This window comes from Heterodontus francisci, chromosome 42, assembly GCF_036365525.1.
Source record: "Heterodontus francisci isolate sHetFra1 chromosome 42, sHetFra1.hap1, whole genome shotgun sequence".
Taxonomy (NCBI): Eukaryota; Metazoa; Chordata; class Chondrichthyes; order Heterodontiformes; family Heterodontidae; genus Heterodontus; species Heterodontus francisci.
The window spans coordinates 7,852,199-7,868,769 of NC_090412.1; the positions used below are offsets into that span (position 1 = coordinate 7,852,199).

General features: G+C 41.3%; 1 protein-coding gene across 1 annotated transcript in view; it reads left to right on the top strand.

Annotated features, from left to right (window-relative positions):
- Positions 1–6,861: 6,861 nt before the first annotated feature.
- The window catches only part of ret (ret proto-oncogene receptor tyrosine kinase), an 86,321-nt gene continuing 76,611 nt past the window's right edge, over positions 6,862–16,571 (top strand). The window contains exon 1 of the mRNA XM_068020477.1: positions 6,862–7,113. Within this exon, the coding sequence (XP_067876578.1) occupies positions 7,062–7,113 (52 nt within the window). The 5' untranslated portion in view covers positions 6,862–7,061. The remainder of the gene's footprint in view (positions 7,114–16,571) is intronic.

Genomic DNA, 16,571 nt, shown 5'->3' on the forward strand with positions numbered 1-16,571 from the left:
GTAGATGGTGGACAAGCTTTGGGGAGTCAGTTACTCGCTGCAGGATTCCTAAACTCTGACCTGCTCATGGCCACGGTATTTATCTGGCTACTCCAGTTCAGTTTCTGGTCAATGGTAGCCCCTAGGATGTTGATGGTGGGGGATTCACTGATGGTAATGCCATTGAATATCAAGGGGAGATGGTTAGATTCTCCCTTGTTGAAGATGGTCATTGCCTGGCACTTGTGTGGCGCGAATGTTACTTGCCACTTATCAGCCCAAGCCTGGATATTGTCCAGGTCTTGCTGCATTTCTACACGGACTGCTTCAGTATCTGAGGAGTTGCGAATCGTGCTGAACACTGTGCAATCATCAGCGAACATCCCCATGTAATGCTTAAATAAATTTCTAAGGGATGTGAGCAGGCAATTTATAAATGCAAGTCTTTTTCTATGTAGGTTCATTTCTGATCAGCCAAGATACCCCATCCATGCAGAATAGAGTGTTCCAAATATTGGACAACTCCATCTTGCACAGTTTACTCATTGGATGCTCTAACCAGTGACAAGCAGTTTGTTTACAGCCCCAACTGTTTGTCTACTAAAGATAAGTGTATCAGTCATGCTTAGACTTTAACTCCAGTGTCATCAGTATGAATACTATATAGATTTCTTTTAAAAGCCTGTATCTAAAAATTGAGGCTGTGATACATTTCTGCTGCCATCTTGGCTACTCCAAACCGTCCAATGTTAGTGAGCAGGGCTACATGTAGCCTTTAATAGCATTGAAGCCATTTTTTACTCAATTTGATTTAAGAGTGGCTCTGAGCATTACTGTGTGAATGGCGCATTACTGATTATTTGCCTAACAGGTCTACACCCTCCTTCCTTCGATGGACACGCTCTTGTTTTTAAAATTAATAATTAATTGTGATGGATTTCAGTTACAAATTGCTGGTTTTAATGCATCAACTCTATTATAAATCTTTCTCGCATTCTCTTTTTCAGACTCATTCTCATCCACTTAAAGCACGTGTCATGCAGATTTCGTCCAGATTTATGTTTTGAATTGAATCTCATCGATGTAAAATGTAAACTGTACCTACTCAGATGTTGAATTAAGGTAAATATTCTCTCCTAGCTACTGATAAAACCAACTTTAAAGCAAATGGATTGGAATCAGATTATTTACCAACCGCCTTCCAGCACTCGGTGCACTTCAATTGTATATTATTGCCAATAGTGTGTACAGACTCAGGACTTGAGTAAAGGTCAGCACTGGGGATATAGAAGGAAAGAATGACTTGCATTTATATAGTACTTTTCACAACGTCAGGACATCCCAAGGCATTTTACAGCCAATGAGGTACTTCTGAAGTGTAGTCACTGTGAGAATGATGGAAATTCAGCAGCCACTTTGCACACAGCAAGCTCCAACAAACCGCAATGTGATAAAGACCAGATGTTGGTGAGAAACAGCACCTCTGCCACTGTGGCACTCCCTAGTACTGCTCTGGTGCACCAGCCTAGATTTTAGTGTACAAACCACCCACAATCTTCTGATTTAGAGATGGGAGTGCTAACCAATGAGCCAAAACTGATATTTTGGAGGCGAGAGTGGGAATTGGCAGCAATGGGTTGGATGTTCTGGAATGCAACTCATCCGTAAAAACTCAGAAATTCTTTTATACTATGGGATGAATAGCCTTTCATTTGCATTTGAGAAGTCTACTGAAGCATGTTTGGAAATTGCACTCACTGCATAGATTTCTGCAACAGCTTCTCCCTTTCTCTAAAAGAGGAATAGCTCTGTGAAAGCATTAACAGCCAACCCAAATTTTTTAGAGAGGCTGAGGCCTATAAGTGAAACCATTAATGAACATGCTAAAAAAAAAAACAATTTCATAGTTAATATTAATTATTATTTTAAAATATGTATTTTTAATTATGTTACAAATCTTATTACCCTGTAGTTAATAGATTGAGGGGAAATTTTCAGGGGAAAAGTGATTTAATTAGCATATCTGATTCAATGTCTTGTTGCTAAGAAATTTGCATGCATTTTCATTAACTAAATTCAATTCAAAATTAATAAACTTGCATATTGGTCAATTAAGTGGATGAAATTTGAACTGACTCTAAATCACAATGAATACATTTGTTTATATGCTAATTTTGTGTAAGAAAATAAAATTGAGGTGAGACAGATTTGATAAGTGTGACAGAGAGATTTGTATAATAAAGTTCCCTGGACTTGTCCTACTTTATCTTTTGCATCTCTTGCAACCTTATATTAGCTTAATACATTCTTCAGTTCTCCAACTCTGGCCTTTTGTGTTAGTCTAAGCCTCACCATTGCTGGCAGAGACACCAGCACACTAGTCTTACTCCTTCTGTCATGCAGATCCCCACCTGCCAAAAATGAGGCATATAAATTTCATCATATGAACATTAATTTTAAACTTGCTGGAGTGAAGAAATGACTTGTTAAAGAGATCACCAGACATTTGGGCTGGAAGGACATTTACATAATAAGAGAGGCTGCTTGTGGAGACAAAAGACTATTCCCTGATCCAATTAACCCAAATGGATTTTTGATCGCCAGACACTGAAGGTGTAAGGAAGCGCATTCCAGGGCCTGCTAAGATAACACAATCCACAAACGCAGAAGTGATTAAGCCAGTTAGCCACATGACTGACCTGCTGGCCAACTTGTTTTTTTTATTTGTGCCACACAGAAAGGGACAGAGGGTTTTGCAACTGAAGCTGGAACAAGACAGCCTCTCTCCTGGCTGTCTCTCTCTCGCTTTCTTCCAAGCCACCGGACCCATGGAAGACACGTAAACCTCAAGAGAGAAAAGACTCCTGCATCGAAACAAGTTGAAGCGTGAACCAGGCCCCAACGAACAGTAGGACTTACCAGCAACCAGAGACTGCACATTTAACTCAAAGGACAGTAAATAACTAACAGATATTGCCTCAAACTTTTCCCCTTTATTCTTTCTACTTTTTCTGGCTCTATCTGCATGTGTGTTTATTGCATATGTATGCTAGTGTCGCGTTGCATATTCATAGTCGTTAACCGGATTAGAGTTTAAGATTAATAAACTTCCACCTTTCTTGTTTAAATCTAAGGAAACCTGTCTGATTTCTTTGCCCTATAATTGGAGCAGTGAACAAGGATTCACCAAACTATTAGTCACTTTTTCTAAAATAAAAACAGAAAGTGCTGGAAATACTCAGCAGGTCTGGCAGCATCTGTGGAGAGAGAAGCAGAGTTAATGTTTCAGGTCTGTGACCCTTCATCAGAACTGGCAAAGGTTAGAAAAGAATTAGGTTTTCAGCAAGTGAAGGGGGGGGGGGGGGGGTTGGGTTGGTGACAAAAGGGGAAGAGCACAAGGGGGAAGGTGTGTAATAGGGCAGAGGGCAGGAGAGATTAAATAACAAAGATGTCATGGGATAAAGGCAAAGAGTGCCCTCATGCTTGTGGTGAAAGACAAACCATTAGTCCAGATAGAGTGTTAATGGCAGAGTAATGAGCAGCTCTGTCCACATGAAAAAACAGGCACATGGTTAAAAAAATAAAATAAAAAATATATAAAAATGGCCAATCCCTGTGTTTACTTTACTTATTTCAGTTTCTCCCTCCAGCCTTAAGTTCCAAGTTATTGATGCTCATTGTTGGCATGGCAGTGCCAGAGTGTTGAATAGGAAGTGTGCCAGCTCAGTGTGAGAGCTGAAGTATGTCAAACATGAAGTATACACCAGATTTACTGTGTTTTAAATATTAGTAATTAAACCATGTCATTGTAGATATGGAGTCCAGACCAGGTGTACTGATCAGTTGATGTGGGGTCAGAGGCAAGGGGAATGAGCAGACCTGGGCACACAGGTGTAATTCAGTCCCCATTTTAAAATCAAACATTCTGCCCATTCGTTTTTTCCAGATGATTTTTCTGAATGGACCAGATGTTGGTAAAATAATACAATGCTAAGAAACGCATTATTTTGCCTTGTGGGTGCTCTTTCAGATAAGAGATTAAGCCGAGGCCCCAAGTGACCTCTCAATGTGGGCAGAGTGAAAGTGAGAGCAGGGGAGTTCATCAAATGTCGTGGCCAACATTATCATTAAAGCAACACCACTGAAACAGATTTATCTGGTCATTTTCTCATTGCTGCTTGTGGGATCTTGCTGTGCCCTGTTTGCCAACAAAATGGTGACTAGACTTTGAAAGTACTTAATTAGCTGTGAAGTTATTTGGCATGCCCTGAGGACATGAAAAGGCGCGACATAAATACAAGTTCTTTCATTCTGACAATTAAACCTTAAATGTGCTAGAGTCACAAAGAGTGTGTGTGGAGATATACTGATTTGTAAAGAAATCCATTCCTGCCAATTGACTTAACAGTGACATATGTTGCAAAAATCGACAGCATATGTGAAGCAAAGCGACCAGGGAGTTGTAGATACACTGCTTGTTCACATCGCTGTCAACTGGAACATTTTCAGACTTTTCTACAATCATATTCAAATAAATGCAGAATTAAAAAGGAAAAAAAATTGGACACAAGACTGAAAATACACAGCAATTCCATTAGCATCTGAAAATAAAACCTAGCGAATGCTATGAGTGTAACCTCTATTTTTGGTTGCCGCTAGACTCAATTATTTCAAGGCACTCCTGGCTGCTCTCCCACATTCCACACTCTGTAAACTTCACATCATCCAAAAATCTGCTGCCGTGTTCTGACTCGCACCAAGACTCGTTCACCCATCACCCCTGTGTTTGCTCAACAGCATTGGCTCCCAGTACAGCAAACCTCCATGCTAAAATTCTCATTCTTGCTTCCAAATCCCTCCATGGGCCTCAGCCCAACCTGTCTCTGTAATCTCCTCCAGCCCCACAACTCTCTGAGATCTCTGCGCTCCTCCAATTCTGGCCTCTTGTGCATCCCCGATTTTAATTGCTCCACCATTGGCAGCCACGCCTTCAGCTGCCTGACCCTAAACTCTGAAATACCCTCCGTAAATCTCTCTGCCTCTCCTTCCTCCTTAAAGACACTCCTTGAAACCTACCTCATTGATCAACCTTTTGGTTATCTGTGCTAATATCTCCTTAGGTGCCTTGGTGCCACATTTTGATTTATAATGCGCCTGGAGAGGACCTTGGAACGTGTTATTACATTAAAAATGCTATAGAAATATACGTTGTTGTTGTAAAGCCTTGGTCACGTTCCAGGGTGCTGTTACTGACTCCAGTGCATTGACAAAAAATTGTTGCGACAACTTTCCAACTGGTAAAAAAAAAATGAAAAGTTGACTGTTTATGTATTAAACTTTTAAAGTTCTTCCAGAAGAAAAGTTAGTGGGAGCAAACTTTACACCAAAGGGAGCTGCACTGCTATTAGTCTCAACTGAGCAGGATGGAAGGACCTTGGAAACCATCTCCCTTCTTGTTTCAATCCAGAACTGTTGATACCAAAAACATTGAGGTAGCCCGAGGTGCAGCGCAGAGTGAAGACCGGGCTGGTTACACTTATTTACGCTGGCGGAGGAGGGAATCACCTGTCCCCGTTAGGATTTTTTATTTTTTTGAGGAAATTAATTATTTTGTTACATCACTGTATCATTGCACCCTCCTCTGTATGAAAGAAAATATAGTAAGGCACTATAAATCACTTTGCCAATAGGCCTTTAAAGCAGACCCTGTAGACGGTAGAATTGGATCTGCATATGAACACAAATTCTGTCTCCCTTCACACAGACTCCCTCTATCGAAATCAATCATTTAAAAGGAAGCATATTATTAATCTCCATGACTTGCAATTTTGGTTTCTTATATTTATTTTTGACTGGTTTAATCTTGTTCTTGTCTTTATTTTATACTTTTTCTTATTCTGTAATTCTTGTTTTCGTCTCTTGTATTAATTGATACTTTACTCCCCTTTTACTCCTTGCTAATTTAATTGCCTCCAGTCTCCATGGCGTTATTTTGCCCTTCATTTTCCACTCGTCCCTGCTCCTTCCGAATCACTGTTTTTCGTTTGCTGAATGTAATTATACCCAAAGTCTAACTCTTCTATTTAAAAAAAAATCGAATGCTCACACCTTCATTGTTCTATTTTTCTGTCTGCGGTGCCTATGATAGATTGTACGGGGATGAGAAGTTATTTTATAACTCTCTGTCTCTAAAGTCCCCAGTAATCCCCAGTCCTACATTATTTACCCCACTGATCAGTGGGCCCTATTGAATGTGCCACGGCGTCCCAAAGCAATCTTGCTGGTAAAGGTTTCAAACTCCACCAGCCGAGTGGTAGAGACTTCACCCGCACCGATTCAATCTGGAATGGTGCAGAAGTTTAGTAAAATCACTTGAGTTTTTCTACAGTGGTCTGGTGTCTTCCCATCACTGACATGCCTCCAGTTCCCTCTATTTATTCCCTATTTCTCTCTCTCTCTCTCTCTGTTATGCCCACACCCTTTGCCACTTCTGCATCAATACTTATTTCTCAATTATAGCGACACCCTTCCACATCCATATTTCCCCCAGCTCGTTCTCTATTATGTTCGGAGTGCTTTTGCTGACGCTTTCTTTTCTGGGTGGGGGATGTTTTTTGTCCGCTGTGTATTGACCTTTTTCAGTCCTCAGTGATCAAGCCCTTTCTTGCTTCACTCTCTCTTCTTTCCTTCTTCCCCGTGCTTGACCATTCTCTCTCCATCACCCACTGACCACCCCCCGCCCCCCCCCCCCCTTCTCTATTCCCATGGAAATATGGCAAATGCCTTCCTCATCTTGCATTGAGCCACAGCGTCACCAGGAGTCCTGCTTGAGAATTTCCCAAACTGCCGCCTCCAATCTCTAATTAACTTTCGGCCGGTGATCAACAGCAGAAAATAACCATCTCCTGCCAGGATCACGATGGAGGCAGTGTGAGAGAGAGGCAAACGGAGAAAAACACACACACACACACACACACACACCACTGAACCTTTCAGATTAACATCAACCAGCCTGGACACAAGGGGAGCTGGTAACTGGGAGGAAAATAACTGGAAGCGACAACTACTGGAGTAAGTGAAGGATGTTTTCACTGAAAGGATCCTGGACATTATTGGCTCTGTTGCTGAACGGAGGTAAGAGGATTTTATATAAAGAATGATATAGGGCTGAAAAGTTGCACTGCACGGTGAAATTACATCCTGTAAAACTGACATATAGGGGGATACATTTCATTGTGAGATGCAAACTCTGAAATATGAGTGGGGGGTTCGTGAAAACGTTTGATTTATTTCGCAAAGACTTTTAATCGGAATTTTTGAGCGGATTTAAAACAATTTCAATGCTTCTTCCTGATAGGCTATTGCAAATGTCGAAGTTTAGTTTCATCTCGGCTGAGTAGTGCCCAAGTGAAAGTTTCCCACTAAAATCGCCCGCAGTGAGTGCCGCAAATTAGCACTAATAACAAAGCTCCCGCAAAAAATAAAATAAGATTCGAGTTGTGCGCTTGAGGTATCAACCCCCATGATGGTTCTGCTCCGATTCTAATGGTGCACTCACCAGCTAGTTGCTGAGATTTCCCCTATCTCTCTCAGGGGGATGACAGTGCCCCTTTGAACATGGGCAGGAATCGCTATGATGGGCGAAACTTGGCAGAGTTAGCGGGGACGGGACTGGGGCTGCTAATGCAGGAAGTTTAGATTTCTCCCCCTTAGAAGGGGGCAGAAGAAATACTAGCAGCCCCAGAGCGGCGAAAAGTACAGATAAAAGTGTTTAATACATGTGGCACAATCTGTGAAATCAGATTCAGACGTCTACTGACAATATTGCTTTGAAATTTTACACACAAAGGCATGCAATGATTTAGTGAGTGGCTAGTTATTTAGTAACAGTGAATTGTGTTAGTTAAAGCTTAGCCATCAACCTAGAAGCAGAAACTGTTAAGTATTGACAATCTGAACTCAAAACAGAAAACGCTGGAAATACAGAACAGGTTAATGTTTGGGATGTCGATCCATAAGTCTGAGGTCTTCCTGAAGATTCTACAGGCTAGATCCCAACTTACCTTTTCTCTTTACAGATGTTGAGGGACCTGTGGTGTATTTTTAGTATTCTCTGTGGGTTTTTTTAAAACAGTATTTCATATGACTTCTCAGTTCAGTTTATTTGGGGATTCATGTTATGTCAGAATATGTTACAGAGATGAGTTCATTAATGTACATGTATGCCTAGAGTAAGATTTACTGTCAGGCAGGAGAGTTGTATATCAATTCAGAAATATCTGGGTATGTCAGTGTTTCATATAGGAATGTACAAATTATTTTACTGTAAGATTCACTGTTTAGGGCATGTATGTTTCCTAAGGTGGAGTCTGTGCTGTATCACTTATAGTGAGGGGTGTGAGGTGTGCCTGTTTGCGACTGGGCTGTGAACGTTGTGTTTTATGTGAGCATGCTCCATATAGATTGTAGAAGGGACCTTGTATCAAACTTGATGTATTAGATCATATGCTTCCAGTTGTTGGTGTGTGAGAGACTCTGACAAAGCCACGAGGTCATCCGGTTTCTGCTGGTCTCGAAGGTCTGTGACTGAACATACCACACCCTGTGGTGTTATTTCTGCTCTTGTATACTGATAAAAAGATGCTTACCATTTTCCTTTGGGTAGCTGACAGAAATGAAGGCACTTTGTCAATATTTACAGGGCGACCTTGGAGGAGTGTCCACATACACATAAAGAAATTGAGGAAATATTATAGTGAGGTTATTTATCTGTAATAGATTTCAAAATAATGTGCTAGGAAGTGTCTATAATAGGCAATCTTGCATGTGGGAGTACTTCTCATCTCACAGAGGAAAAATGGAAAGAACTTGCATTTATACAGCATCTTTCACAACCTCAGAATGTCTCAAAATGCTTCACAGTCAATGATGTACTTTTGAAGTGTAGTCACTGTTGTAATGTTGGAAGCATGACAGAGAATCTGCGCACAGCAAGCTCCCACAAACTAGCATTGAGATAAATGACCAGATGATCTGGGTTTTGTTTTTGGTGGTATTGGTTGAGGAATAAATATTGACCATGTTACTGGAGAATTCCCCTGCTATTCTCTGAGTAGTACAGTGGGATTATTTACATCCACCTGAGAGAGCAAAGGGGGCCCCGGTTCAGCATCTCATCCAAAAGATGGCGTCTCCAATAGTACAGCACTCCCTCAGTGCCGTGCTCAACTTACTGGTGTGGAGCTTGAACATACAACATTCTAGTTCAGGGGTGAAAGCACGACCACTAAGCTATGGCTGACACCTAAACAACAAGAATCATTCCAATACACGACTCTGCTGTATGCCCCACACTGAAAGATGCAGCAAGTTTACATGGTAGAAGATTAAGCATTTACTACAATTCTACATTTTCAATTCTTTAATTGTTTTTAATTCAAACTAATAATAATAGTAATGGGGTGTGTGATGGGCAGGATGAGCGCATTGCATTTACAATCAAGGCAAATAAACCTAAAGATTAGTTAACATTGAAGACACTACAACTTTTAAGTGTGTACATACAACTGAGCTATGTGTGCAGCACCATGCCTACCTATCTGTTTATACAAGTCTTGTGTCTAGTGCACACCCATCACACACCTGACGCCACACTGTAATGGTCTTACAAAAGAGCAAAAGAAAGCAAATCAATGTCCTGGAGTCTAAAATGAACTAGCACTTGCAATCTGCAATTAAACTCGGATTGGCCTCACTCTCTTACTTCAAAGTAATTTGATTTTGTCTCCGTTAAGTACACAACTTTGCCCTAGGAGCCGAATAAGACATGGCTGATTAAGAAGAAAGAACCTGCCTTTATATCATGTCTTTTATGACCTCAGGACATCCCAAAGCATTTTACAGGCAGAGGTGAAATGAGAATTTTTTGTTACGCAGCGAGTTATTATGATCTGGAATGTACTGCCTGAAATGGTGGTAGAAGCAGATTTAGTAGCAACTTTCAAAAGGGAAATGGATAACTACTTAAAGAGGAAACATTGGCAGTAATATCAGGAAAGAGCAGGATTACTTGGATTACTCTTTCAAATAACTGCACAGGCTTGGTGGGCTGAATGGTCTCCTATACTATGATGCTATGATTCTACGTAGATGAATGTGGTATCACAGAGTACTCATCAAACATGCTCCACTAGGACTTCATCAGCACTTCAGTGCTAAGGAAATCCTCACTGTTACAGAAGAACCAGTGTGGCAGCTCAAAATTTACTTGATGCCCATTTAATTATTTTGTCCTGCTCACAGGTTCACCAACAAATTAACTGCTGTTCACCTTATTTGTTGTTTGTGGGATCTTGCTGGGTCCAAAATGGCTGATGCATTTTCCTACATAACAACAGTCACTGCACTTCGAACTAATTCATTGTACGTGAAGTGCTCATGCGGGATAAGACGCTATACAAATACAGGTCTTTCTATAATTAACAACAAAAATCCACAAATGCACTTCACAATCCCACTCTGCATGTCAGTCTTCAGAGAAATGTTTAAAATTATTTTGATTTACCTGTGACTAAATATTTCCAGGACTATCTTTTTGGAAGCAGTTGGGCCATTCCATAATGTATTTCTATAGAAAACGACATCATAATTTAAACAAACGTCAAGTGTTATAAAACTGCTTTTACAAGACTGCAGTGATCCCTTCAATTTTTAAAGGCCTTGGTAAGGCTGCATTTGTGCAAATGTCTTCAATAAAATTAAGTTCCTTTAAATTCATTAGCATTGTTGTGTGTCAGCTTGGCTCAATCAGTATAACTTGTGCCTGTGTGAAAAGTGTCTGCTATATTTGCTTACCTACTGACAGTTAATGCTTATAATACTAAATTTATAGTGTGTAGGAGACATAATACGGCACAGAGTAAATGCAAATCGATCTTGCCGAATATTGTACAATTTAAAAGATGGATATTTTTGAATGGTTAATAATTCAGTATTGAATGGGTTAAGTGGTTTGAATTATATTAAAGGGACATTGTCTTTCTGAAATACTCTATTGTTTTCCTTGGTCAAACACTGTAAGCTGAAGACTGAATTGTGAAATTGTGTTATCAATGTGACAAAATTAATTCACAGCTGTTCACTACTATTTCCCAGGCAGCCAGATATAAACACAGTGTCCCTTTAAGAGTCTTCTCTTGGTAGGAAATAGCGGGTCTTTTTCCCTACATACGCAACTTTCATCTTATTTTTATTACGTATCTCCTCCATCTCACCACCCTGACCCTCCATACCAGCTCTGTTTTTCTCTTTCCAGTGCACCATTTTCCCCATTGCTCCCCTCCCCTCCTTTTGCACTTCCCTTAAATCTTCCCATCCCCCACCTCTCCTATCTGTTTCTCCATCTTTCTCTTTCCAACCCCCCGTCTCTCCCCATTGTGTGAATCACACTCTGACCAACAATACAGGCAGATGTCCTGACCACAAAATGATAATGAAGACAAACATGGGTTGGCTTGTTGTCAATATATCTTTCACCCACTCCTCCCACCTCCTAGACAGCCCAACAAATATATAAATGACTATTTTATGTTATAAAGTTCTTTCTTTGAAAATTGGCATTATCCAGAAACGTTGTACTGTTTCCCAAAATTGGTCGATATTGATTCTGGCTGTCCATTTCAAGTCCAATGTTTTAGAGTTATGAGTAATGTGGGTAGTAAGCAATGGTGAGTGGGTTGGTCAGCATTGAGTCAGAGATAGAAAAAAACATTTTCACTGCACTTAACATTTATTGCCTGTGTAGTCCTTCCACTGGGACTGTTGTTGCATAATTAATTGTAGAGACCCATTGTTCAAGCAGTGCACTTTTTAATAACAAGCAGTAGGTTCCTTAGGTCATTGTCCTCTGTTAGAAGCCATCTTAAATTTTGTTCCAGAGAGGGTGAATGTTACCCTTGTTGGATCTGTTGATGATGCAGATCATCCATGATCTACTTGAATGTCGGAACAGGCTGGAGGGGCTGAATGGTGTACTCTGTTCCTGTATTCTTAAAAGTAACATTGCTGGGAGGAATTCAACCTGTGACCCTGAACATGGTAGTCCTGGTTCCTGCTGCTGTGCCCTGTGGGTACTGCCATGAAGTGCCGCCCTTGAGCATGCCTGCGTGTTTTTCCACTAATGGTATGACATTGCCAATTTATGCTTCATCTCAGGTTTAAAGACTCAAGTTATGCATGCCGAGAATTGCTCAGTTGTCAAAGATGGTGTTGTGCTTGTCCAAGTTCCTGTAGAGGAAATGAGGCAACGAGAAGCAGGATCGTCTTTGCTTTATTGTCAGGCCTATTATAAACAATAGACGCTAAGTAGAAGATGATGGCTCCTTCTAAGTGAATTACAAAGTAATAATTTAATCTTAGTCTTCAGATGACATCATAAATCATGAGAATAAAAGTTGAGTCATCTGCAAATGTCATCTGGAACCTGAACTGGGGATCTGTGCTCTAGGTGCATCATTTCTGCTCAGTGAGGGCATATGTTTCCCTATGTTCTTCTAATGCTCCCCTCCACCTTCAACTTTAGATGTTATAAAAATGCACAGATGTCGTCACTGCCAGCTGCGCTTGGAAACCAAAAAGCACTAACGTGCTTTGTTCTGGAGGCAGTTGCAACTAATGCACCCTTTAAGCTGCGTAGTGCAACAAGCTGGTCTTGCACAGCAAACAGTAAACATTGGTTTACTCAATGTAAACTCACTTTCACCAGCTTTGCTTGTGCCTGGGGCCTGATGGAGAATGGGGGTAGGGGGTAAGGGGAATGCGAGGAGGACGGGGAAACTGGAGGTCGGTTTAGTAGTGCTGTCCTGAAACCAGCTCGGCAAAGAGAAAGCACCTCTTGTCTTCCCTTTTCCCTTCTCATTCCATGTTCCTAGCTCTCCGGACAGTAACAATCATTGCTTCCTTATCTGCCTTCTAGTCCTTTACACCTTATGTCCTCTTTTCTCACTCAACACATTAACAGTTCCAGATGTTCTTTCCAATATATAATTAGTACATCTCATTATCATTTATGACATTTATTGGAGTGTGTATTTTCTTATAGTTTAATTTGGTTTGCTTCTTTTTACAGTGTTGTCCAGTGATTCAGGTAAGTGGATTTCTATGACACTGCTGGAAAACAGTAGATCTGACCAGTCACTCCAGTGATTTTCTGATGGACTACATACAGAACAACACTGAAAATTGGGTTTGTTCTGTAGTGTTGTTGAGCTCTTACACTATGAGGTTGATCCTTGACCGTTAATTATTCTTTGCATAAGTCCGGCATCCACTGATTGAGAGGAATTGCGGTCTTCGATGCATTGAAAATCTGCAAGGTTTCTGTTTCATTCTTGTGCCAAACTCCAGTGTACAGTGGGGACAGATGATGGGGGTGACACTGGTGGTTAGGCCACCAAATCGCTGAATCACATGGATTCCTGCCTGTGATTCCCCATCTCTTGTGCCATCCCCTTTGGTTAGTTTGCTATCACAACTGGGTGGAGGCCAAGTGGTTCTCCGGTGGGAGTGAGTGAAAGTCAGAGGGACAATCAGTCCAGTCACACTTATGCCCACTAGTGGCTGGTTAAATTCCCAACTTCTAACGGACACAGAAGGCGTAAGGTTAACATCATGAACTTTACTTTAAAAAAGTGTTTCTTGAAAATGTTGTTAAACCAAATTATTTCAACTATCTTGAATTTATTTGCAAGCAGATGCACTCACTCACATGCCCTCTCTATTTCTCTCTCGTTCTGTGTCTTTCCCTCTCTTGTGCTTTGTCTCTCACTCTCTTTCCTGCCTCTCGCTTCCTCTCTCACACTCTGTCTCCCATTCCCTCTCTTTTCCTCTGTCTCTCAAACTCTGTTCACTGCAGATTTTCTGGATCTCAGCATGTTTACCAGTTGTTTGCTCAGTTGCTGCAGATTTAGACGCAATGCTGCCGGTTCCTTATTGTAGCTGAGTACCTGTATTATATCTTGGTCCCCAGATTTTGTTTTTAGTTTCTTTATATTTAGAGCAATAACCCCTGCTGTGGTGTATTTATTGTGGCTCTTTTTACCATTTCTGCATTTATATTTATTTTTGCTGGAGTCTCTGAATATTATTAATGGCCAATGTTGTTCTTGAAATGTGAACCTCCTTTATTGCCCATCACTAGTTGTCCTGAGAGGATGGTGGGCTGCCTTCTTGTCACACAGCAGTCCTTCTGGTGACTTTGCTCCCTTAATGGTGTTGGTAGAGAATTCCAGTATTGACCCAGCAATGAGGAAGAAATGGTCCAAGTCAGGATGTTGTGTGACTTGGAAGTGAACTTGGAGGCGATGGTATTCTGACAACATTGCTGATTTTGTCCTTCTTGGTGGTTGGGTTGGAGATGTTATTAAAGTAACATAAGAAGTGGGAGCAGGAGCAGACTATATGGACCCTCTTGTACTGTGACACTACACTATTGAGTGGTACCTATCTATTACCTTTAGATTATACATGTGCTGCCATTCAATAAGATCATGCTGATCTTCTACCTCAACTCCACATTCCTGCCCTATTCCCATTTTCCTTGATTCCCTTAGTGTCCAAAAATGTATCACTCTCAGCCTTGAATATATTCAGTGACTAACCTTATAAGTCACTGCGGTGCATCTTGTAGTTTATAGACGTTGGAGCCTTAGAAAACCGGTTATGGAGGGGGTAGATTTTGAATCCAGTGGTAGGGGACACCATTTAAGTGAACAATTTTGTCCTGGATGGTTTTAAGCTGTTTGAGTGTTGGTGCCGCTTCACCCATCCTGTTTAATGGTGAGTATTTTGTCACATTCCCGACTTGAGCCTTGAAGGTGGTGGAGAGACTCTGAGGGGGTGAGCCACTATTTGCATTGCATGCAGCCTCTGCCCAGCTATTGAAGCCATGGTATTGTGTGAGCAAGAAAGCGCTGTCCTACCACTTAGTACTGTAGTGTCCCGGTACTTTGACATCTAAGTGTGTAAATCATTCCGGTGCTAATGGGTCTTTGTGGTTACAAAACCCAGGTGCCAGTCCTAATTATATCTGTTGGGGATAGCCTTCATGGCATAGCGAGTGTTAGCAGGTGTCATGTTGTCCAGATGCAGCTCCAATTATTTTACAATGGGAAAAGCTGCTGCTCTGGAGATATAAACCAGCTGGTTCACGACAAAGCTCCCATCAGCACGGCCAGGATGAAGAAAATTGATAGTAAATAGTTAGAGCAGTAAAATCCAGCAGGTAACGACCTTTATTACACACAAGAGGCAGGCCTCGTAATTCATGAACCAGCAGCCTGAAATGAGTTATGTAGGCTTACCTCATGTACAGAGTATAAAGTGGATTTCGCCCTCCCCCACATTCAATGAATATATTAGGACAGGTGTTCTTGTCAAATTTATAGTTTCTGCTCCTTATTGATGTTTTGGGGAGGGACACAGAGCTTTAAATGACATAATTGCAGAGGATTAGACTGTGATGTTTTGTTAAATTTATCTGTGGTTTTCGCATCTGAAACAGAAACAATGGACTTGGACATAGATGTCTCCCACTCTTGATAGATAAATCTGCTATTGCACAGGATTGTTCCAGAGGATGTGTCCTGGCCAATAGTATGACATGATCTCCACCAGAAAGGGTGACCAGCTAACTGATAAGTTTTTTTATTCGCTCGGTAGATATGGGCTTCGCTGGCTAGGCCAGCATTTATTGCCCATCCCTAATTGCCCTTGAGAAAGTGGTGGTGAGCTGCCTCAAAGTCACGAAGGTAAGTGAGGAAAGAAAAAGGCTTGTGTGTACACATCACCTTGTCAAATCTCCCAAACATCTCAAAGCACGTCACAACATATAATGAATTACTTTGAATTGCAGTGACTACTGTTACCTGGGCAAATATGGCAACTATTGTTCGCACAGCAAGATCCCACAAACAGGAATGAAGCAAAATAACTCTGTATTGTCAGCTGAAAGAGGAATGTTGGCCAGGATGCCAGGGGAACCCACAGAACAAGTCGGGAGTCTCAGTGAGAGAGGAATGGGTGTCTGACATGGAAAATGAACATGGGTGATAGGGGAAGCTCTTCAGGGTTGGTTTTTATTTATTTATTTAGAGATACAGCACTGAAACAGGCCCTTCGGCCCACCGAGTCTGTGCCGACCAACAACCACCCATTTATACTAACCCTACAGTAATCCCATATTCCCTACCACCTACCTACACTAGGGGCAATTTACAATGGCCAATTTACCTATCAGCTGCAAGTCTTTGGCAGTGGGAGGAAACCGGAGCACCCGACGAAAGCCCATGCGGTCACAGGGAGAACTTGCAAACTCCGCACAGGCAGTACCCAGAATTGAACCCGAGTCCCTGGAGCTGTGAGGCTGCGGTGCTAACCACTGCGTCACTGTGCCGCAGATGTTTATCGCAAAATTAGCCTTTTAAATGCAATAGCCTGCAAACGCTATTAAACGTGTTAGAGACTCCATTAAATCAATGGAGCAAGTCATTTCATAGGACATTTCAATGGGAAAGAAAATCAGCCAAGTCTACAAC